This window comes from Mercenaria mercenaria, chromosome 5 (genome assembly GCF_021730395.1).
Source record: "Mercenaria mercenaria strain notata chromosome 5, MADL_Memer_1, whole genome shotgun sequence".
NCBI classification, from domain to species: domain Eukaryota; kingdom Metazoa; phylum Mollusca; class Bivalvia; order Venerida; family Veneridae; genus Mercenaria; species Mercenaria mercenaria.
The window spans coordinates 52,714,211-52,737,353 of NC_069365.1; the positions used below are offsets into that span (position 1 = coordinate 52,714,211).

The window sequence follows — 23,143 nt, forward strand, 5'->3', positions numbered from 1 at the left end:
ATGAAGGTGGCTGACAGCAGCACATCCAACCTTTAAATCATCTTTTGAGCCGTCTGAATAAACTGAGAAATAATCCTTGTAATTTGTTTTTATTTCATTATATTTGGATTTGAATACTTCCGGGTTAGTCTCAGACTTTTTAAGGGCAGTTTTCATACCAAAAACAACTGTAGGGGAAGTAAGGGTGGTGGTGTATCTAGAATTGAATTTTGTTTTATATCATCAAATTCAAAGTCAGTTTCAGTTATAGAAAATTGTATTCGAAATCCAAACGGTTTTAGTTTCTCGCATGAAACAAATTACTTTGGTTTAAAAAATGATTTAATGAGCAGGAGTAGATACCCTCAAAGCGTATTGCGATGAGTTTTTCTCGGCGTATGTAAAAGGAAGGTTCGTTTACTTGGACATACAACCTTTCAACAGGTAATGTTCTAAATGCACCAAAAGCAATACGAACACCTTAATTATGGCTGGTATCTAACATTTGCAAAATAAGATTTTCTTGCTGAACCATAAATTACACAACCGTAATCTATCTTGGATCTAATCAAAGCTCTATAGAGTCGTAATAAAACCTTACGATCGGCTCCCCAATCAGCTTTCGAAATTAACTTTAAAAGATTCAATGTGGTATAAAAGAAGAACGCTTAGAAATACATAGAAGCTTTGCTGCGTCAACAATGGGTATTTTTGTACCATCTAGGTTGGCTGGTGGTCTAGTGGTAACACGCTTGACTGTCAGTCCAGTGCTATACACCGGGCACTTTAAAGAACTAGACTGTCTATTCGTAAAGAGCTAGGCTAAGTTAGCCGGACAGGCCTGTATCTAAATCTGTTCTCTCTATCTCTTCTGGGGGCTTTATCTCACTCTGTCCCTCGTGTCAGATCTCTCTGTCTGTACTAGTAGAGGATGAATTCCGCACCCTGTGTGGCTGCGTTTGCTATAATTATGTAAAGCGCCTTTGAACGTGTTTTCATGAGAAGGGCGCTATATAAATCTGGTATAATAATAACATAATAACAATTTAGAAAACGTGTTTTTTCCCTAATTGACAAAAGTGGACATACTGAGTTTTTGATTCCGTGGCCCAAGTTTGAACTTTATTCAAACACTTCTGTAATTGGCGTTCATTTGTACGCATATTTTTCGAACGATAATATATCGTCGTCAGTAATGAACAATCTGTCCTTGAACAAACATTTCACAATTTTATTATATAAAAATTATATAAAATTAAAATATAAGATAAAATAGAACCTTGCGGAACGCCTTGTTCTTGCTCAAAAGAATTTTCGTATGAACCGACCCTCTTCAGCATGCTTTGGGGTTCTGTTGTCTTCACTTCTCCTGTGAGAAGTTGATTCTGTGATATTATTGCCTGTGATATGACGTAGTACAATAATATTGTCATTAGTATCCCCGATGTGTTCTTGTATAGATTCTTCTGAATCTTGATCACACTCTTCAATCTTCGCGCCTATAATTTTGGACCATTTTAACTTCGACAGTCTACATCATATATATGTTAATTTAGAACTTTATTTTTAGCTCACCTGAGCCAAAGGCTCATGGTGAGCTTTTGTGATCGCTCAATGTCCGTCGTCCGTAGTCCGTCGTGTGTCGTGTATCGTGCATCCGTCAACATTTTCTAAAAAAATCTTCTTCTTGAAAACCATTGGGCAGAATTACACCAAACTTCACAGGAATGATCATTGGGTGGCTCCCTTTCACAATTGTTCAAAGAATTGAATTCCATGCAGAACTCTGGTTGCCATGGCAAACAAAAGGAAAACTTTAAAAAATCTTCTTGTCTAAAACCGCAAGGCGTAGAGCCTTGATATTTGGCATGTGACATTATCTAATGGTCCTTTATGATGATTGTTCAAATTGTGCCCCTGGGGTGAAAAGAGGCCCCGCCCCGGGGGTCCCAAGTTAACATAGACTTGTATAGGAAAAATCTTTGAAAATCTTCTTGTCTGAAACCGCAAGACCTAGGCCTTTGATATTTGGTATGAAGCATTGCCTTGTGGTCCTATACCACTGGCACCAGATCAGAAAGAAAATGCCTCTGTACATGTTATACCCTACCACTAGGTATCATATAAGAACCGTGGTCATGAACGGGAAAATATACTAACCCGTTTCAATCGCGCATTTCATACATAAAACACGCAGTTCGGTAAATGTGTGCTATGGATATCAAACAAGTGGTAATTTATCTTCCGTTGTGTACCGGTCACATTTCTTCAATACATCTTATCCTAGGAAAACAACGCGTAGTTTATAGTTTTTTCAACGGTACACAAAAAACTTGCTTGAACTTCCCTGGTGAATTTCCGTTCTAGATTACAAAACCATTCTGATTGGCTAATGTGAAAATGTATGTCAATCGTCATTTTACTATACGTGTTCGCTAAAATGTGAAAATGCAGCATTTATGTGCAAAATGGATAAAATAAACAGAATAGATGCAGACCAATGTACGATTTCAAATTAAAGATCATATACAAGATGAATTTCATTCATCATTTCGAGTTTTATTGTAAAAATGTGATTTTTTAAAATTCTGTTCTTGTTTGTTTACATTTCGCCAAACATGTGCACACTGCCGTGACCTCTAGACCGGATGTTCATTAGGGAAGGTCAAGCAAGTTTTTTCTGTAACGTTGACGAAAGCATAAAATAATTTGATAATCTCAGCAATATGGAATATTGAGACAATGTGACTGGTGCACGATGGAAGATAAATTATCGCTTGTTCAATATACTAGGTACCCATTCACCGAACTGCGCGTTTAAGCTGAGAAATTTACGATTGAAATGGGTTAGTATATTTTCCCGTTCATGACCATGGTTTTTATATGATACCTAGGGGTAGGGTATAACATGTACAGAGGCATTTTCTTTCTGGTCTGGTGCCAGTGTCCTATACCAAGATTGTTCAAATTATGTTCCTGGGGTTAATAGAGGCCCTGCCTCGGGGGGCCTTAAGTTTTACATAGACTTATACAGGAAAAACCTTTAAAAATCGGCTTGCCTGAATCTGCAAGGCCTAGGCTTTTGATATTTAGTATGTTTCATTGCCTCGTGGTCCTGTACCAAAATTGTTCAAATTATGCCCCTGGGATGAAAAGAGGCCCTGCCCTGGGGGTCCTAAATTTGACATAGACTTATATTGGGGGGGGGGGGAATCTTCTTTTCTGAAAGTTTAAGGCCTAGGCCTTTGATATTTGGTATGTAGCATTGCCTAGTGGATCTCTAACAAGAGTATTCAAATTATGCCCCTGGGGTGAAAAGAGGCCCCACCCTGGGGGTCACTTGTTATATGAGTTATATAGGAATAAATACTTCAAAAATTATCAGATCATATTTCCTAGACTGTTTAATTATAATTACCTAATGACCCTAAGTGATTAGGAGTCACTTGACTGTGACCTTGACCTACTGACCTACTTTCTTGGTTTTTAAGATACAGCCTTGAAATTTGGATGACATGTACAGTTTTGCACACTAATCTTAAAACTGACTTTCAGTGACCATGAATTTGACCTAATGACCTACTTTCTAATATTTTAGTGTCGGTTTGCCATTTGAAACATGTGGCTCATATTAGTCAGGTGAGCGATTCAGGATCATCATGACCCTTTTGTTACTGCTTTTCAACGTATTTGGAAAATAAAAGTTCATGAACATATTTTGAGTGGTAAATGACAGTTTTTGTGATAGTTAGGATCAAAGTACAGGTAAATTGTAGGAAGATTCGATATTTCTTTTCTAAATTTGTCTAATTATCTTTTCCGCAAATGAAACACAAAATGCTCACGATTACTTGTACAATTGAAAACTATTTCAAGTACAAATCTTACAAAAATATTACGACATTTATAAGTTACAAATGTCATTTCTCAAAATACCTAATTTACACACAGTTTTCAAAATATAGTTTGCCTTTAAAAGTGTGTCCATTATATATAACACTTTTTACAAATACAACTATAACTTACTGCAGCTGTGTGAGTTTCATACAATAAAATATGAATTTCCTTCCCTCTCTGATAACACCAAGATCCCTTCAAAATTTTTTCATGATCATTTTTTTTGAAGACATACTCCAAATGGTTCTATAATGCATGCAACATTGCTGTTAGCGGTGTTTTCTAGAGTGGCGAGTTTAATTCATTTATCTTTTATTCTGTTGGGTTCACACCGATATATGTTAAGATCGACCTTTATACTGTAATAAAGGTCACTCTGAACATAATTTTGAACACTTGTGGGAACAAAGGTAGAACAAAATATAATAAACAAATACACACTCCAAGGTGATCACTAATCCGCAGCAGTGACAGGCACGATATTGGAACCCAGTAGTCTCAGTAGAACCCTATAGATCAGAAGCAAGAATAACACATTTACCTGTCTTTTCGGATTTTTTTTTATAATACTGTAGTTCGTTCGCCTACATATATTCTGTATCATACGATACAAATTGACTGCCTCCAATAAAATACACTTCTTAGCAATCATTAAAAAATATAAATGTATTATCTTAGAGTTTTAAAAACACAAAGTTGTGTAAATTCCAGACAAGACATTCTCTGAACCTGCGCTTTGAAACTGGCGTCTATTTAGATTGTCACAAATAACAATGAACACATTTACGTTGGCAGAACATCAAAGTGCAACTTGAGTTGACAGTGTTGAGAAATATTCAAATATAAGTGGCAAATTATGCAAATACGACATAATTTTTTTCAATACCACAAACACCTTAAAGTCATAAAAGAAAACACTAAAAACATGATGAGAAATCCTAGTGTTGTTTGTCACAGGTGCAACACAATTTTCTTCTACATTTTTTTAACCAAGTAAAGAATGTAACTTATAATGTTTCTCACATTACAGAAAGAAGATTTTGTTCCAAACGCAACAAATTATTTTGCATTTCATTCTACAGCAACAACATAAAGGTACTGTTCAGGTCTTAAATATATATATATCCGCGATAAGTTTATTCTTTTTAATGATATTTCTGTGCCCTTATTATTGTTTATGAATAAAATTGTGTTGCATTTGGGACATTTTAGCCATAGCTTTTTTTTAGGCATTTAGACAATAAATTATATAAGATAGAATACCATGGAATGGGAATTTTATACAAACAGTGGCTTTATATGATACTGAACACTGCTCATTGACTGTGAATTTAAAGTTGACGTTAAAATTTTATGCTTTTTGTGATGCACTTGTGACCAATCTAACCATATTTTTATCTGTCAATTTATCCATATTAAATTGCTGGTATGAAACTTTTGCATCAATAAATAGACTATCTGTGTGCATTCTCTTGCTCTTAAAGAAATATTTAGAAGACTGCAATATTTCACTGATTTTATGTTCACGATAATGTTTTTTTAAAAGTAAGCAACTACTTTGCTTACGATTTTATTTAAAAAACAACAACATTTTTTACGACTTGAACATTGAATAGAGGTGTCTTTGACTTCAACAAGAGGAGAACGCTTTGGTATCAACTGTTGTGCACGAACTGATGGTGCTCATGTTCTTTTTTCAAAGCATGTGAAACTGTTATTATATGCTGCTAAATTAAGTGGATGGGTTTTGGAGATATTATGATGACATATGAGCTGAATGCTACCATAAATTGTTGTTAATACTGTCAGTGAAGTTGTAATATAATTTAAGATTCATAATGTCTATTTGATATACTGCTCGTTAACTAAATGGCTAGAAATCATATTATAGTATTCCTGTAACTACGTTTGTGGAATAAACATACCAATTATAAAGATGGTTTGCGAATTCCCGATACGGTTCCATGTCTAGGTGCTGTTATCTCTGGTAATAAGTGAGACATATAAAAAGTCTTTCATTCGGGTACTATCACATGTTCCCATAAATCATTATTCTTTACTATCCTTTCTATAAAAACATCGTGTGAGTTCACTATATTTATGATAAGATCACACCATTCATATCCAATAATATTCAACTGTCCCTGGATTTAGTAATAATACTTATTGTTTCTTTTCAAAAAAATGTTTACATTTATTTTCTTCCTTCAAACAGAATGTTTTGTCAGTCTGTGCTGCTTCACGAATTAGTTTCTTACTTATGTTCAAAAGAGTTTTTGTTTTGATCAAACCTTTGCATCCAGCCTATTTTGAACAGTCCCATCGCTTGGTGAAGCTAAACAAGGATGTTTTCTATCAATTATGTGTCCACATACCATTGTTACCTTGTGTTCTGGTTTTTCTTTCAACTACATCTTTGTCAGCTTTTGAAATTTCATTGGTTAAAAACAAATCACATTTTTCTTTTAACCCCTCTTTTCTTATATCTTCAGTGTCAAGTAATACAGTTTCTTTATGATCGAGTTTCCCTTTTCTGATACTGACACTAGAATCAAACTTCCTTTTTTCAAAATATTTTCTTTTTTTTCTTTGCATTAGTAAATTTTCTAGTCCTTTCTTGGTATGCGTTTAAAACACTACTACCCTTTTTTCAGTTATTGGGGACCAAGCAGTACCTAATAATGTTCGCAGAGAACCCCCTCCCCCCATCCCCGCATATCATATAGCAAAGAATGATCCTCTATAACACTTATTGTACCTTTTTCTTTCATTAAGGATTCAGCTAAGTTGCTAGTAAAGTTGCCAATCAACACGTTGTTTTTCTCAGACAGACGATATAAGAATAGATATACATATATGTCGTTTAACATTCCTGAATCAATTCTATGGCTTCCTGTTCCCCTGTCCGGATATCTAATCATTTCTTGTTCAAGCAATAATAAACAGTATCTGTCCTGTAGTCAATGTCAGAAAAATCCAGCACTGCTTTGCTTTTCTGAATCATGATACTGTTAATGTTTGCAAAAGTCAGTAGAACACAAGTCGTGATAGCCTAACACATGTCTGTCAGCATATTGGATGTCTTTTCTTAATTTTCTTGATGGCTTCATTTCTATATGTTTCTTTGCTATGCATTATAATAGCACACCTTACACCAGCTGTAATCTTTCTAATGCTATTTCTATTTAATTTGTCTTTTCCTTTTTGATTCGTTTTTTGTCACACAAGCTTTTTTAAATTTACACTTTGTTGCATGGTCAGCACATTTAATTTTCTGGATATATGGTCTACAGCCAAGTATTATTTGCATAAGGATTGCATAAACAGAGATTCACCATCTGTAACCATTTGCATATAACGCACACCATATTTGCGTTTGGGCAATAAAAATTCCTCTCAAGAATTATGGAAGTTTCCACAGACTGCGAAGATTCATCCTCATTCTTAAAACATTCAGGTCTTTAACGCCTCTTTGTTCTATGCTTCTGTCCTACTGCTTATATAGCAAAGTTTGTATCCAATGACAATATACAGTAACTATTTGGTACACAATCCAAACATGACACCAAACCAACTACAGCCATAGCATTGTACGTACGCTTATGTTTCTTATATTTCTTCTCCTAGTTCATCTTTCCAATATTTACCAATTTCAGTTTTTAATTTATGGTAAAAATTTTAAAGCTATAAAATAATCATATTACAAATTTACATTTTTTATCGACTACATTGTAGCGATGTACTTTTCATTTTATGACATGCTTCATTTTGTATGTATCGAGTGCAAAAGGAAATGCAGAGATATTTTATTACTATGACAATACCATTTCTAAGGGAAAATCATCTAAATGGCCTTTATGTGGGATTAAATCAAGGATTTTTCCATGAATATTTCATTATAGAACTGTATTACCCTGAAATAACTTTGTAAGTATGCAATACATTACTATTTTTGTAATGTTTTACCTTTTCTAGCCTTGCACACGTAAGGCCACTGGAAAAGACTTACAGTGACGTTATAAAAATCCATTATATGATAAAATTTATTCTTACGAAAAGATCTATGTGAAACAAACTTTTAATTAGATATATTATGTAACGTTTCGTTAACCATACATTTCCTAACTTTGCTAATTTTATTCTTGTATAAACAATAAGTCTTCTACAGTTTAATGTATTTCCAGGACTTTCATGTTCTGAAATAAATCTTACCTCCTTGTTTTATTATTGTACTTCTAGCGTCATTTGTTTTGCTAAATGTAAATAAAAAACATGCACCCCGAAATGGTTAACGTTTAAGGTGTTTGGTGGTAAACTGTATGTCAAAAGGGTAAAGAAACTATGCATGCAGTTGCGCTAGGAAACAACCAATTTTTTCTGGTATCTGAGTCTCTGCACTCTGGTATAGCAATGGCTTCAGTTTTGTATGTAAACCTCAGACTCTTTCAATTGTAACAGAAAATTTCCATTGACTTGCTCAGTACAAATAAAAAAAAGTTGATAGGTAAAGAAAGTATTCCTTTCTATAAAATAGTACGCAGTATATTTGTGGTAATTTTGGGGTTGCATCAATACAGAAAACAGAATCAAAGAAAATACACCTATAAAATCTGATAAATTTTGTCCCAAAAACATCATTTTGTTCAATGGAACTGTACTGTCTTTATCAAAAGGAAAGAATGATAATCAAAATTATGTAGATCAAATGCTTTATGATGGGAGAAGATGAACCTTATGATATACATGTAGAAGACGTGGCGAATGATTACAATCAGCGCTTCTTGACATTCTCTGATTTGTAGGAGTGACATTCTAGTTGATTCTATTTCGGCTCATTGATATTAAAGACAAAAGTGTGGACCATGTGTTTTACCGATTTTTCTTTAGAAAGCGTATTAAGTATCCTGATTTACAGATAAACAGTTTAATAGTTTCAGTTTGTAAGCCAGCAGGGGGTCCTAATTGTTGTACTTGTATAAGGATATTGCTTTATACAAAATTTATAGTTTGCAACAGAAATGGTTACAGTTTTGACAACCTGGAATCTTCATACAAATGTCACATTTTAACTGTGATGGTGGATGGTGAGGGAAACCATAGTAATTATGATTCCAATACACTGTACTCGCACCTCTAAGTGATTTACTAAGGTGACCAACAAAGTGAATAAAACAGAAGTTTATCACCTTTCATTGATTTGCAAAGGTGACCTGTAGAGAGAATAAACATTTTCTTTTTAATCTTAATATAAGTGGTAAAAACCCTAAGCTGTTCGGTGATTTATTTATGTATTTACAGTATTTAATAAAATAGCTTCAGAGCACATCTAGATACTTTCTGGTAAGAAATATAATTGATGTTTACTGGTAACAAGTATATCGCGTTTTTTGGTAACAAATATAAGGGGGTTTTCTGTAACAAATGTAAGACGATTCTGGTAACAGGTATAAGACCTTTCGGGTAACAAATATAAGCCTTAGGGTGGGTTGTTCTTTTTCCTTTTTTTTGTGACAAATAAAAATTTTCTGGTGACAAATACTAGACATTTCTGTTAATATATGTAAGACGTTAAAAAAAACACATGTCAATTGTGAAAAAAATATGAAAGACACTTGGCTTTGTCAAGTATATGTTGAATGGTCATATGTCTTAATATTTTCAAACAGGCCTCAGCTGGGTCATATATTTGAAACGCTAGTCTGACTACTGACCAGATATATCAGATTGTTTATTTTAATCTTCTTTTTTGTACTCAGCAAAAATAAAATCGTCTCGGTTTTGATTATCTCGTGTATGATTTTTTTTCAGAACAAAGGGACATGACTAAGACTTTATCTCCGATGAGGAAAATATAGTGTCTGAATAGCCAAAGGAAGCCATTTAGTCAATGTTAATTGGGTTACGGAAGGAAAGAATGATTTCTCCTACTTTATAGTAACACTATGCGGAAGGTAGCCATCTAACATCTTCAGATTCACTTACAGTATAGTAATCAGAGGCCAGTAATTAGAGGCCAACTTTGAAGATTTTATTCATTAGTTGCTATGTCCATTTTGTTTAAAGGAAAATATCATTTTCTTTCTTTCTGGGGGATTTGGTGGGGGTGGGTTGGAGGAGGAGGGAGGGGGTGAAAGAGAAATAAACTACTCATGAAAATAGAAAGTGTTTTAACTCGTCTGAAAGTTTCACACTTTCATCAAATTGAAGAGAAAACAACTGCAAAATCCAGAAATGATCTTCTAGGTCTTTCTAGAGCACTGATCAGTCGTCAGATTATCAAACTACATCTGGCTCCACCTTTACCTTTATTACAGAATAGTTAATTTACCATGTTGTACATATTAGCAGTCTCTGGACATAAACACTTTGCACGACCTAGTTACAGTTGACAGCCGCTTCGAGTGCTGGAGGTCATATGTTCGATCTTCGGCCGTGTCATACCAAAGACGGGGAAAATGGTACTAGTAGCTCCAGCATCAGAAAAAGAAATTGGCTACTCTTTTCTCGTACACTCCTGAATTTTATCAGCATTGCGGTATCAAGAGTGATGAATATAAATTATAGAAATCGCTTCACAACTGACCTAAAATGAATTACTATAATTCATATATATAACTACATGATGGACAACCATCTCGACACATCGATAACGAACACTAGGTGGAAATCGCTCGGCTTTTGTATCTATTTTGTTTATAATTTCCTCATTATTTGACTTATTTTAATAAGATTATCAAAGTGCTCAGAGAACTGACTGAGCGAAACGTGTTTAGAAATTTGTAACGGGTTGATAGGAAAGTTGACCTACAAGTATGATTTTCGTAGTGTGGCAATTCTTAAACTACAAGATGCATATTTTATGCTGCTCAAAAGCTCATGCAGCAAAAAAAAAAAAAAAAAAAACAACAGAAAATAACATAACAGAAGAAGATAAATGAAATTATACTTGATATATATCCTTTCGACGGTACTAACGTAGTAAAATGTATGGAAAAAGCGATCTCTGAAAAACCAGTGGCTATACACATAGCACGTCTACAACGTAATTAAACGGTAAGGAAAATGTGCTCCCTGAAAACCATGCCCTATTAGCGTAGAAAGGCCACCGTTTTTTTATATTCTCTACAACGATTGTGCTCACTTTGACATGTAGTTATATTAATAACATTACGAGTTTGAAAGAAATAACTCCAAAAAAATTTGCTTAATTTCTTTCTTATTATGATATGGAGTTATCAAATCGGTTACATGTACATAAAATTACGTAATAAAATCAATTCATCATAAAAAAATCAATTAATAACAAAAATGGCACTCATTTCAAATGCGAATCGTTTTACTTTCCAGTATAACTTAAATAGGTTTTTCAATTTCCTGCATAAGTCGAAATCTGAAAATATTAGATTCAGAGAACAAGACTGTGATTAGTCAATTTATATCCGTGAAATTCGATAATTATTGATTTCAAATAATTACGGATCAAAACTCTGTGAACTTTTTACTAAATACCATCTGTTACAGTTCTTTACACTATGGCTTACGTTTTTGTCCTCATAATTTAGCTTTAATAAAAATGCCACAGTAGTGTAAAAGTGCGTTTTCTGCATTTTCATACGTTATGGTCTCCGTTACTAGAATCAGTAATTTTATTTACAAGGAAAACAACAAATGCTAAGATACTCCGAACAAAATGCCCTCCCCCCCCCCCCCCCCCCCCACCCACACACACTCGTTTGTCTGTTTGCGAATGACTGTGTCTGAGCGAAGATTGGTGATTGGGTCGTAGTATGTATTTAGGTTGTAGACCGCCTTCTTGTCTTTCCATACTGTCGCCACGAGTCCTTTGTCTTTTGTCTGTCTCGTAAGGAATTCTCCTCGTTTTAGGCTTTTAACATTGTCGTCCTTTTTCTTTAGTGTTTAAGATTCCTTCAAATCTTGGGGTCAGTATTTTCTACCAGTATCGAAGGAACTGCACAAGTACGTATCTTGTTCCAGCAGAGACAATGCTAGTTTAATCGACGTGTAATACTTGTAAAACGCCGCAACATAATCTATTGATGTTCAAGTGTACTTTAGAAAGTCCACAGCGTACGCAACACGAACTTTTTGTGTTCTAGCAACAAGACTCAACATTTTGTGTGTGTTATTTTCTAGTTAATATTATCACATGCTTTTGAGGAAAGCTATTTCTGTAACAGTATTTTTCGTTAAATTTACGTAATACATGAAAAAATAAAACCAATTTTAAAATTCATGTTTATCTTCAACTGTCAGCCATAGCGGATATGAACGTATCTTTACTTTTATAGCACTTCAACCATTACGGTACATTTTGTTGAAATCTGTTTGTTATAAAAAGGCCATAACGTAATTTATTGATGTAAAGACGTGCAATAAAAAGTCCACAGTATATGAAAACAACATTATTTTCGTATCGTTACGGTATATTTTAAGGTTTTACGCATTTTTACGTTATGGATATATGGATAGCCAATTTTCCGACCGTTTTATTACGCAACGGTCGTGTTCCGTGTATAGAGCATGGCTTTTTGGAACACAAAAACGCACTATTACGTTATGGCTGTTCTACACGTACAGCGCCTGGCCGTCGAAAGGATATATCATACATGTTGTCGACACATATATTCTATAAAATGTATAAATCAATTTCTGCGCATTTGAACTCCGTCGACATCTTTTCGTTTTAGACGATTCAGATTTTAACAATGTCCCAAACATGGAGCCAAATCTAGCGTTATATGACATTTTAACAGTTAGCTATTAACATTGAGCTATTTTATACGGAAAGTTCAATGTGAAAATTTTGACATATTTCAATCACTATTAGTCACTGCCAATACCTTTTAAAATCATGGAGCGTTTGCAATACCTTACACTGTCCTCCAACTAAAATCCTTCGGGAGCAGTCGCTCATATGAGTTAGTAAAGCTTAAAGACAACGAAAATAGATGCTGAATTTAGTTTAAACATGCCCTTAAATGGTGTGTAAATGTATTGTCGTTCTGCGGCAAAATACTGGCTCAGGATAAATTCCGCCTCAGTCATTATACAATATACTGCAATAATGGCTGAACGTCGGGCTGACGGACCGTAAGTGCTCACAGTTTCTTAGAGTAAGATGAACAGATATAGGAATTAAGTGAGAACTTTACACAGAATAGCACAACTTAGTAATATCGGACCGCTGTGACTTAGAGGTGTAGCGCTTCCGAAATCGTTCAGTAAGAACAAAATGAAGGTCTCAATTTGGATAAAATTGATTTTCTACATAGGACGAGGTTAGAACCTCACACAATATTACAAGCCTTTGTAATACCGAGCCACTGCGACTTAAGTGTTTTAGTCAATTGCAATGAATTCGGATGACTGTCTCAATTTGATCGAATGAAAATTGAAATTTTACACACATTTGAAAAGATATGTATATCTTAATAACATGTCAAAGTCACAGCGAAACCAAATTTTGCAGTCATATAGTTTGATTTATTTTAATACCTCAACCCATTTTCTAGTCGCAAACAAGAATGAATAAATAGATTGCATTTATTTAATTCAGTCGCTCATATTTTTATAATTACAAGTAAATGAAAAATTTTATCTCGAATAGTACTTTTTGCGGCTAAATTGGTACTGTTTCCAGCAGAATCTGCCTCGACTTGATGCTGGAGAGGTAAATAAAATTTTGACTCCTCCCGCGGACTCAACGGAATTAGTTGTTATATACATTCCATGTGTGGACTTCTGTCGTCTCCCCACGATAGACAAATATATTCTATCGACTTGTACACACGAAATTAAAGCATAACTCAAGGGGACACAAGAAGCATCTACTTGACATATATTTTATTGTTTAGAAATTGCATAATATATATAGTAGATTTTACCCTTGCAAGAAATTCATTTCGCTTGCCAGCATAATCAATGTAGTGCAATGAGCCATATGGAAGTACTCTACGCAAGCCATATAAAAAATCCAATTTAAAATTTCGTATGGCTTATTGCGTCAGTAAGTGGTCTTATAAACAAATTCTGAAATACAAAGTTGTGGCAAATTGACATAAAATGAAAGGAAAACATCGACGAGATATACTTTTTACTATTTAAGTTGAAAAATGATGCTTTATAATTAAAGTTGAAAACAAAATATTGAGCTGAAATTCCCACTGATGATTACTGGAATTATTTTTTGTCTTTTTTTCACAGTTTATGATTTTCTTAATATACCTACTGTCAAACCAACGTTAATGCCAATAGCTTATTACTATTTGCCAGTTGCCGATTGTTAAAATAAACTTGAAGCAGTCCCGAACCTAAGGCAAAATTTGGTGGTCTCTTGGTACAGAGAAACACCAGAATAGATGAATTTGTTGAATTTAGATTATACTTTATTATGTTTTATTTACTATTTGTTTTATGTTAATATTTAATTTTTTTAAAGATAATTTATCGTTAAAGCACGTTTCTTATATTTGTTTAGCCGGAAAACACTTGCACAGATGAAAAATATATCAAAATTGCACTCTTCTACATTTTTCTTAATCTTCACTATATTTTAATGTACTATTCCTTGTAAAAAGAAAAAAGAATTTCTGTTTGGAATTAATTAAAGGACAATAATAGAAATTATCTTAGAATTAAAATAATTTTATTTATTTTGGGAGAAATACGGTACTATGTCGGTGCGGTTGCTTAGCAACAGGGATTACTCGGTGTTTGTCGTTTTATAAAAATTATAGAATATTACTGGTTCCCCATTACACGTCGGTATACAGTTGTAGCTAAGCAATTTCAAAAACAACTAAATACATCCAATGAAAAGACGTTTTGGTATAAATAATCCAATCATCGTTACCATGAACAATTTATCTTCTAAAGACAGCATAAAAGCACGAAATTACCGTGATATCTTCCTTGATTACACTGTCAACAAATAGCTGCGTCAAATTTAGCAAGGGATTTAACAATTAATTATTTAAGTTTTTTATAAGAAATTATGCCGCGTAGACAGGGCGGAGGAAGAGCTCGACGGAGGGACAGAGCCAGGAGTCCTCCAAGAATCAACCAACGTGTGTTGAGAAATAGGGCAGCACAAAATCTGAGGGAACAAAGGCCGGAACGCAGACAGGCTAATGTCGCTAGGGGTCGAGCAAACAGAGTCAATGAAGCACGTGCGGTTGCCGAGCGGGAGCACCCTGCTGGCAATATCCCGGGGGCAGAAAATCTGAGGGAACAAAGGCCGGAGCGGAGACAGGCTAACATCGCTACGGGCCGAGCCAACGAAGCACAGGCGGTTGCCGAGCAGGAACACCTTGCTTGCAATATCCCAGGGGCAGAGCAGGAACACCCTGCTGGCGATATTCATGCGTTACAGCGGGAACACCCAGCGGAGCGGGACCCTGAGCGACAGCGAGGGCGGAAACGGCCATCGGAGGAGTTGGAGGACCTGGTGGATGATACCATCACAAACACAGAAGCCGGTAGGTCAAATACTATAGATTTTGAACAGATTTTAAGATCTTCTGGATTAATTTCTGAAAACAATATTAGTTCAAATTTGACATTAAATGGGTGTAGCTCTATGAATCAAGCGGGTAATACAGCCTTTCATTCACCCGTCTGTGAAAATAATTTTCAAAACGGGACGAACTCTATTCTACCAAACAATTATTCTAACTCTATAATACGTCTAGCGCACGATGATTTATCGGTGCACGTGCCAACTACTCTAAAACAGCAGATATGTCGAGGAGAATATATTAACTTAGCGCTACTTCTTAAGGGAGCGATAGAGTTGTCAGAATTTTGCAAAGGTTGAGTGTTTAAGTTAAATTCAGAGGGCCTTATTATATCTTCTCAAAAAGAATGTAAGGAAAATATCTCGAACATTGAAAAATGGACTGACGCATTTCTTATTTTTGCATCTGTTTATTTATCTAATCATCCGGATCAAGTATATGAATTATTGCACTATATGTACAACATCCGTGAATGTGCTACGCGTCAACCTGGCTTTGCGTGGAGAACGTATGATGAACAATTTAGGCTTCGCCAAGCTATATCTCACGCCCCGTGGTCACAGATAAATAACGACCTATGGTGGCGTTGTACACTTGCAAAGCCTAGCTCATCAACTCCACCTGCTGTTAGACAAAGTAGGTTTGCATGCTTGGACTTTAACGCTGGTCGTTGCTCATGGCCACATTGTAGATTTCCTCATGTATGTTCTAGATGCAATGGGCCTCATCCTCAAGCTGAGTGCAATCCATCAGTTAACAGTCAGGGAAATATAAGCAACACCTCTGCTTTTCAAAGGCCCTTCCGAGGTAGAGGCTTTCAAAGAGGTAGAGGTTTCTTTAGGGGTCAAAACAACAGAAAGTAAAGGGCAGCAATCAGTAAGTCAAAACGAACCCTCTAATTTAGATGTTCAGAGTTTAGCCCCTTCCCCGATAAATATATCCGTTCTGGAATATTATTTACAATTTTATGATAAAGCTGAAGCCAGTTTCTTAAAAAATGGTTTTAGGAATGGATTTTCTATTCAATATTCTGGTCCTAGGATTTCTCGTGATGCTAATAACCTACGTTCAGTTTTACTCAAACCAGACATTGTAGAAAAGCAAATTAGAAAGGAAATTGAGGCTCGGCGCGTGGCGGGACCATTCCAAGATCCGTATTTTGTATCGAATCTAATTGTTTCACCCTTAGGACTAGTGCCAAAGAAATCTCCGGGGGAATACAGAATGATACATCATTTGTCATACCCACCCTGTGAATCTATAAATGATTATATCGACCCGGCCCTCTGTACCGTACAATACACCCGTTTTGACGAGGCAGTAAATTTGGTACAGGCTCTTGGTCGCAACTGCAAATTGTTTAAATCCGATATAAAAAGCGCATATAGGTTAATTCCGATCTGTCCCGCGGACTGGGAACTACTTGGTTTCAAATTCAATAACAGATTTTTTGTGGACAAAATGCTCCCATTCGGAGCCTCAATTTCCTGTATTACTTTTGAACGTTTTGCCAGATTTCTGGAATTTTGTGTCAAGCTGAAAATGAAATCGGGAAAACTGATTCATTATCTAGACGATTATTTAGGGGGAAATAAAACTCAAGATTCTTGTTCAAAAATATTAACTGTTTTTAAAGAAACGATGTCCGAGCTAGGGGTACCGTTAGCAGACGATAAGACAGAAGGTCCCTGTGAGTGTCTTACGTTTTTGGGACTTGAACTTTCGAGCCGGGACATGTCTGTAAGGATTCCCATTTCGAAAATCGAAGAAATTATCTCAAAAATTGAAGACATGTTACATCACCCCAAAACAACTTTAAAGAAAGTACAGTCGTTGATAGGGTCTCTGAATTTCTGCTGCAGGGCTATTGTGGTAGGTAGGCCGTTTATACGCCGGCTAATAAATACAGTTTGCGGTCTCACTAAACCCTACCATCACATTAGGTTGAAAAATGAGGTGAAACAGGATTTGACTATGTGGTTGACATTCCTTCGAAAGTTTAATGGTATTTCCGTTTTCCACGATAGGTTCTGGGTCACAAATGAAGATGTGCAATTATTTTCTGACAGTGCTGGGGGCGAACAACTAGGCTTTGGTATTTATTATCAGGGCCATTGGTGTAACGCTAGGTGGCCAGTGTCTTGGCATTTATCGGGTATTACGACAGACATTACTGTCCTAGAACTATTTCCAATCGTGGTAGCATTGTTTATTTGGGGAGATGAATTAGCGAACAAGAAAATAAATTCAACTGTGATAACATAGCAGTAGTTCAAATTTTGAATAAACTGTCCTCCAAATCAGACCTTGTCATGTGCCTTGTTAGAATTCTTAAATTAAATATACTTATAAAAGGTTGCCACCTTCCTGGTCACCAAAACGACATCTGCGGTTTCAGTTAACCAGATTCCGGGAGTTAGCACCAGACGCAGACAGCACCCCATATCAGGTTCCGGAATTTCTATGGAACGCCTTCAGTCTAGAGCTGGACAACTTTTGCAGTCTGGAATAGCTCATAATACTCGTCTCACGTATCAAACTGGCATCACTGCTTTTGAAAAATTCAGATCCCTTTACAACTTAGATACACAGTGGCCAATTCCTGTCAGGCATATTATTCTATTTATGGCATACTGTTTTGAAAAAGGGCAATCACCTAAAACAATCTCTACATACATTGCTGGCATAAAATTTTGTCACAAAATGCATGGCTATTTTGATATTAGTCAGATTTTCATTGTAAGCAAATTGTTAGAAGGTTGCTATAGGTCTCGCAGTACAAATGATAACCGAGCACCAATGACAATACGAAGGTTATCAGAAATATGTGGGATCCTTTCTCATGTATGTTATGATTTTTATGAATACAGACTATTTAAATCAATATTTATTTTAGCTTATTTTGGTCTGTTTCGCATCGGTGAACTTGTTGTAGCATCCGCAACGCAAACACAGCATGCAATATTCTTATCGGATCTCACATTTATGCAAAACAACAAATACGTAGTCATAAGATTACGTCACTCAAAAACGAACCAAAGCGGGTTCCCAGTATTTCTTAAAATACCAAAACAAACAGGCGATCTGTGCTCGATATCTGCATTATTAGATTACATTTTTTCAAGGCCAAAAGTACAAGGACCGTTGTTTTGTCACAGTAATGGAACGCCCGTTACAAGAACTCAATTTTCAGCCGTCTTAACTAAATGTATCAGTAGGTCTAGTTTCTCAAATACATCGGTGAAAAGTCACTCATTTCGTATCGGCCGAGCAACAGATCTAAGCCTACAAGGGGCTCCTTCATCTGTGATCAAACAATTAGGCCGCTGGTCAAGTAGTGCATTTAAGCTCTATATTAGGCAATAAATATATGGTCAATTTTAAAAAAAGAATAATTTTAGTCACGATGTCAGGGATTAAGACAATTTTCTGTTATAGATATAAGCCATCTGTTTTTTCTATATCATAAAGCAGAACAATTATACAAGTATAATTGACGTGAAATGAAGCAGCTTAGTAACCAACTGAATAGCAACATAATGCGTTATAATATACAAGTAATATTTCGACTGTTTAATTTACTGGTACCGCATTATTGAATTTTATAATACAGGTACATTTATTGTCCGGTCAATTTGTCATTATTCCTTTATGTTTAGATGTATGGTGTCTGGGAGATTCAATAATGTACTGGGCGGGAAATCGTGCGGCTGGAACTAGCAAGCCAACTTTAAAGCTGAATACGACAATAGCATGGTTAGGAGTGCGTGGATTGCATTGGCATGATTTCCGACATACCGTTGAATATCAGGTGCTGTTTTGTAACTCGCCCCCCAAAATTATTTTCATACATTTAGGTGGGAATGATTTATCTTCTTTGTCAATCTTAGACATAAAAGATTATATTAAGAAAGAACTGAGTTACATGCGTGACGCTTTTCCAGATGCGGTAATTATATGGGTCGATATTTTACAACGCCGCATCTGGAAGGTTGCTACTGGTGGTTGGGTCGGAATAGAACAGAAAAGAAAAAGAGTTAACAGAATTGGTCGTCAGTTACTGAAAGATGTAGGAAATGTAGATGTTATAAGAACAGATATTGATGCCAAAACAAACTTTTTTCGCAAAGACGGGGTTCATTTGAATGATATAGGCTTAGAATTCTTCTTATATGAGATTAAACAGGCCATAATTAAACACTTGTAAGATTATTAAGAATTGGGGGAGAAATTTCGTGAACAGTTTTCCGCTCAATTTCTTGTGGCCAAAATTCTTAAATTCTTAGGGGGGAACAGACGTGCTTAGTTAATTTACCCTGTTTAAGGCTCAATTCTCGAGACGGAGCACTCGTCTGGGAAGGCAGGCCATATTTCAGGAAATCATTACTTTTGGCGTTCTTGATTGGAATCTATAGGAAATGGACCGTATGTTGGAATGGATTGAATGGTTCAGGCTTGTCATAAGGAATGGCAACCCAAATAGTTTGGCATGGAGGAATGCATTCGGGTTTTGCCCTAAGGATGGCAATCCCGTACGGTTGCAGTATATGGCCTCATCGTACTTGGCATGGATCGGGGTTTTATTCTTACGCAGGACGACTCGGCGAGGAATAAAATCTTCGATTCAGCTGCCATTGCGGTGATTTGTCTGTGGTATATTGCACTTAATGAATCATCGGTCCGCATTAAAAATTTTAATTAAATAACACGTTCACGTCTGTTTCCCCCTTACTTGAGCGGCCAATAACCTTCCAACCATTTACTATATAAATGAGGCTCTGATTACTATTGTGTATTGTATACGCACTCCAGATTGTGTGTCATTCATTGATGAAATAATAATAAAAGTCACATGTTATAGAAATTGTTTTATTTTGACTTATGAAATAATAGAAATTATCTTAGAATTAAAATAATTTTATTATTTTGGGAGAAATACGGTACTATGTCGGTGCGGTTGCTTAGCAACAGGGATTACTCGGTGTTTGTCGTTTTATAAAAATTATAGAATATTACTGGTTCCCCATTACACGTCGGTATACAGTTGTAGCTAAGCAATTTCAAAAACAACTAAATACATCCAATGAAAAGACGTTTTGGTATAAATAATCCAATCATCGTTACCATGAACAATTTATCTTCTAAAGACAGTATAAAAGCACGAAATTACCGTGATATCTTCCTTGATTACACTGTCAACAAATAGCTGCGTCAAATTTAGCAACCCACCCACCGCACCCTTTGTTTTTCTACTTTTAATTTTAAGCCATTTTGTGAGGCGGAAGAAAACAATTTCTCTCTAAACAGTGATATAAAGTATGAAACCTTATGTGCAATGAATGTTTATGTCGATGTTGATTTGACAACACTCTACTGCTTTAGTTCTTTATTTCCAGAAGTGTAATCTATATACAAATAATTGCAAGTTGTCAGAATGATACGTGGAGCACATTGGTGGCCATCAAAACTCACGAGCCAGTAGATATACGGACAGAAACCATTCTTTACTCGGATTTTATATGTGAGGACAGTTCAGTGCTATTGCGTTACATGTCGTACAACTGTATTATTATCATGTGATGTGTTTGGTACGCTCGTGAAGGACTGGTACTTTTTATAGGAAATGATACTACTATATAAGTGTATTATTCTTTATATGGATGTGCTATAACTTTTAATACCAGCGATGGCTATTATGATCCACGTGAACTTTAGCTTATCAGTATATGTGTTTGTAGCTAACAACACTATAAGTTACTTATTTTCTAAGGATTGGTCTAAGTAAGATTCATCAGTCTTATTTAAACTATATATAACTATAAAATATTTCGTATATGTATTAATTGTTGCAAGTATAAATTTTAATAATTTGTCGCTCTGTTGGCCAAAATTCTTAAATTCTTAGGGGGGGGGGGGACAGACGTGCTTAGTTAATTTACCCTGTTTAAGGCTCAATTCTCAAGACGGAGCACTCGTCTGGGAAGGCAGGCCATATTTCAGGAAATCATTACTTTTGGCGTTCTTGATTGGAATCTATAGGAAATGGACCGTATGTTGGAATGGATTGAATGGTTCGGGCTTGTCATAAGGAATGGCAACCCAAATAGTTTGGAATGGAGGAATGCATTCGGGTTTTGCCCTAAGGATGGCAATCCCGTACGGTTGCAGTATATGGCCTCATCGTACTTGGCATGGATCGGGGTTTTATTCTTACGCAGGACGACTCGGCGAGGAATAAAATCTTCGATTCAGCTGCCATTGCGGTGATTTGTCTGTGGTATATTGCACTTAATGAATCATCGGTCCGCATTAAAAATTTTAATTAGATAACACGTTCACGTCTGTTTCCCCCTTACTTGAGCGGCCAATAACCTTCCAACCATTTACTATATAAATGAGGCTCTGATTACTATTGTGTATTGTATACGCACTCCAGATTGTGTGTCATTCATTGATGAAATAATAATAAAAGTCACATGTTATGGAAATTGTTTTATTTCGACTTATGAAATAATACAAGAAAACACTTTAAAATCACACCTACCTTTACTTTTTGTTCACACTATATGTTTATTAGCTTTTAATGTACTATTAGCTTATCACATTATAAGAACACTGAGTCCAAGTCAAAAGGATGTTTTACGGCCATCGCATGGCTGCTGTGATGGTGAATAAAAGCGCTGAGAAGAACCTCATGGCAGTATGGGACGCCACCAAGCAAACTAATAACAAACACAGTTTAACCACATGTACAAAACCATAGACATTTTACCAGCCACACCTTAATGAAAGGTCTTTCATATTAATAATCCAGTTTTCTACTTTTGTCTTACTTCTTTTTTCACTCAATGTTCTTTTCATTCAGTTTTAAAATGATTTTGTTGTTTGTTGTCAGAAGCTGGAACCCAGTTGAATTCGCTACGTCCCAAGTTGAATATTCGTTTCTTATGTATGGATAATATACGTTTCTGTGTATCAACTTCTGCAGAAGCGTGCGGGAATGTTTGTGACCGAGATCGAAGGTCGAGGTTACAGATTTATCAGACCAAAGAGCTATAAAAATAAATTGTATTTTATACTTCTTTGATCAGACGTTATTACATCAAAAAAAAAAAAACGAGAAAAAAAAATATAAAAACGTGTATTGTCGCTATTCTTGCAAAAAAAATACACAATGACTAGATGTATTATTTTCATATGTGATGACTTTACGATTCTGGTACATTTTTAGCTCGACTATTCATAGAATAGTAGAGCTATTGGACTCGCCCATGCGTCGGCGTCGGCGTCGGCGTCTGCGTCCGCGTCCGCGTCCCGATTTTGGTTAAGGTTTTGTATGTAAGCTGGTATCTCAGTAACCACTTGTGGGAATGGATTGAAACTTCACACACTTATTCACTGTGACAAACTGACTTACATTGCACAGGTTCCATAACTCTATTTTGCTTTTTTACAAAATTATGCCCCTTTTTCGACTTAGAAATTTTTGGTTAAGGTTTTGTATGTAAGCTGGTAACTCAGTAACCACTTGTGGGAATGAATTGAAACTTCACACACTTATTCACTGTGATGAACTGACCTACACTGCACAGGTTCCATAACTCTATTTTGCTTTTTTACAAAATTATGCCCCTTTTTCGACTTAGAAATTTTTGGTTAAGGTTTTGTATGTAAGCTGGTATCTCAGTACTTACTAATGGGAATGGATTGAAACTTCACATACTTGTTCA

The 23,143-nt window shown here is 35.6% G+C and overlaps 1 protein-coding gene across 1 annotated transcript; it reads left to right on the plus strand.

The window, feature by feature from the left end:
* Positions 1 to 14,841: 14,841 nt before the first annotated feature.
* Positions 14,842 to 19,620, plus strand: LOC128557327 (uncharacterized). Its single transcript, XM_053544604.1, has 2 exons — positions 14,842 to 15,374; positions 19,073 to 19,620. Exons 1-2 carry the CDS (start codon positions 14,891 to 14,893, stop codon positions 19,618 to 19,620), a joined length of 1,032 nt encoding a protein of 343 aa, XP_053400579.1. The 5' UTR covers positions 14,842 to 14,890.
* Positions 19,621 to 23,143: the final 3,523 nt, after the last annotated feature.

Bases quoted from the DNA above. Each gene is read 5' to 3' on its own strand.
- LOC128557327 (XM_053544604.1), top strand. From the start codon at position 14,891: ATGCCGCGTAGACAGGGCGGAGGAAGAGCTCGACGGAGGGACAGAGCC. The intron at 15,375-19,072 runs GTAGGTCAAATA...CTTTATGTTTAG, and splicing joins CATCACAAACACAGAAGCCG to ATGTATGGTGTCTGGGAGAT.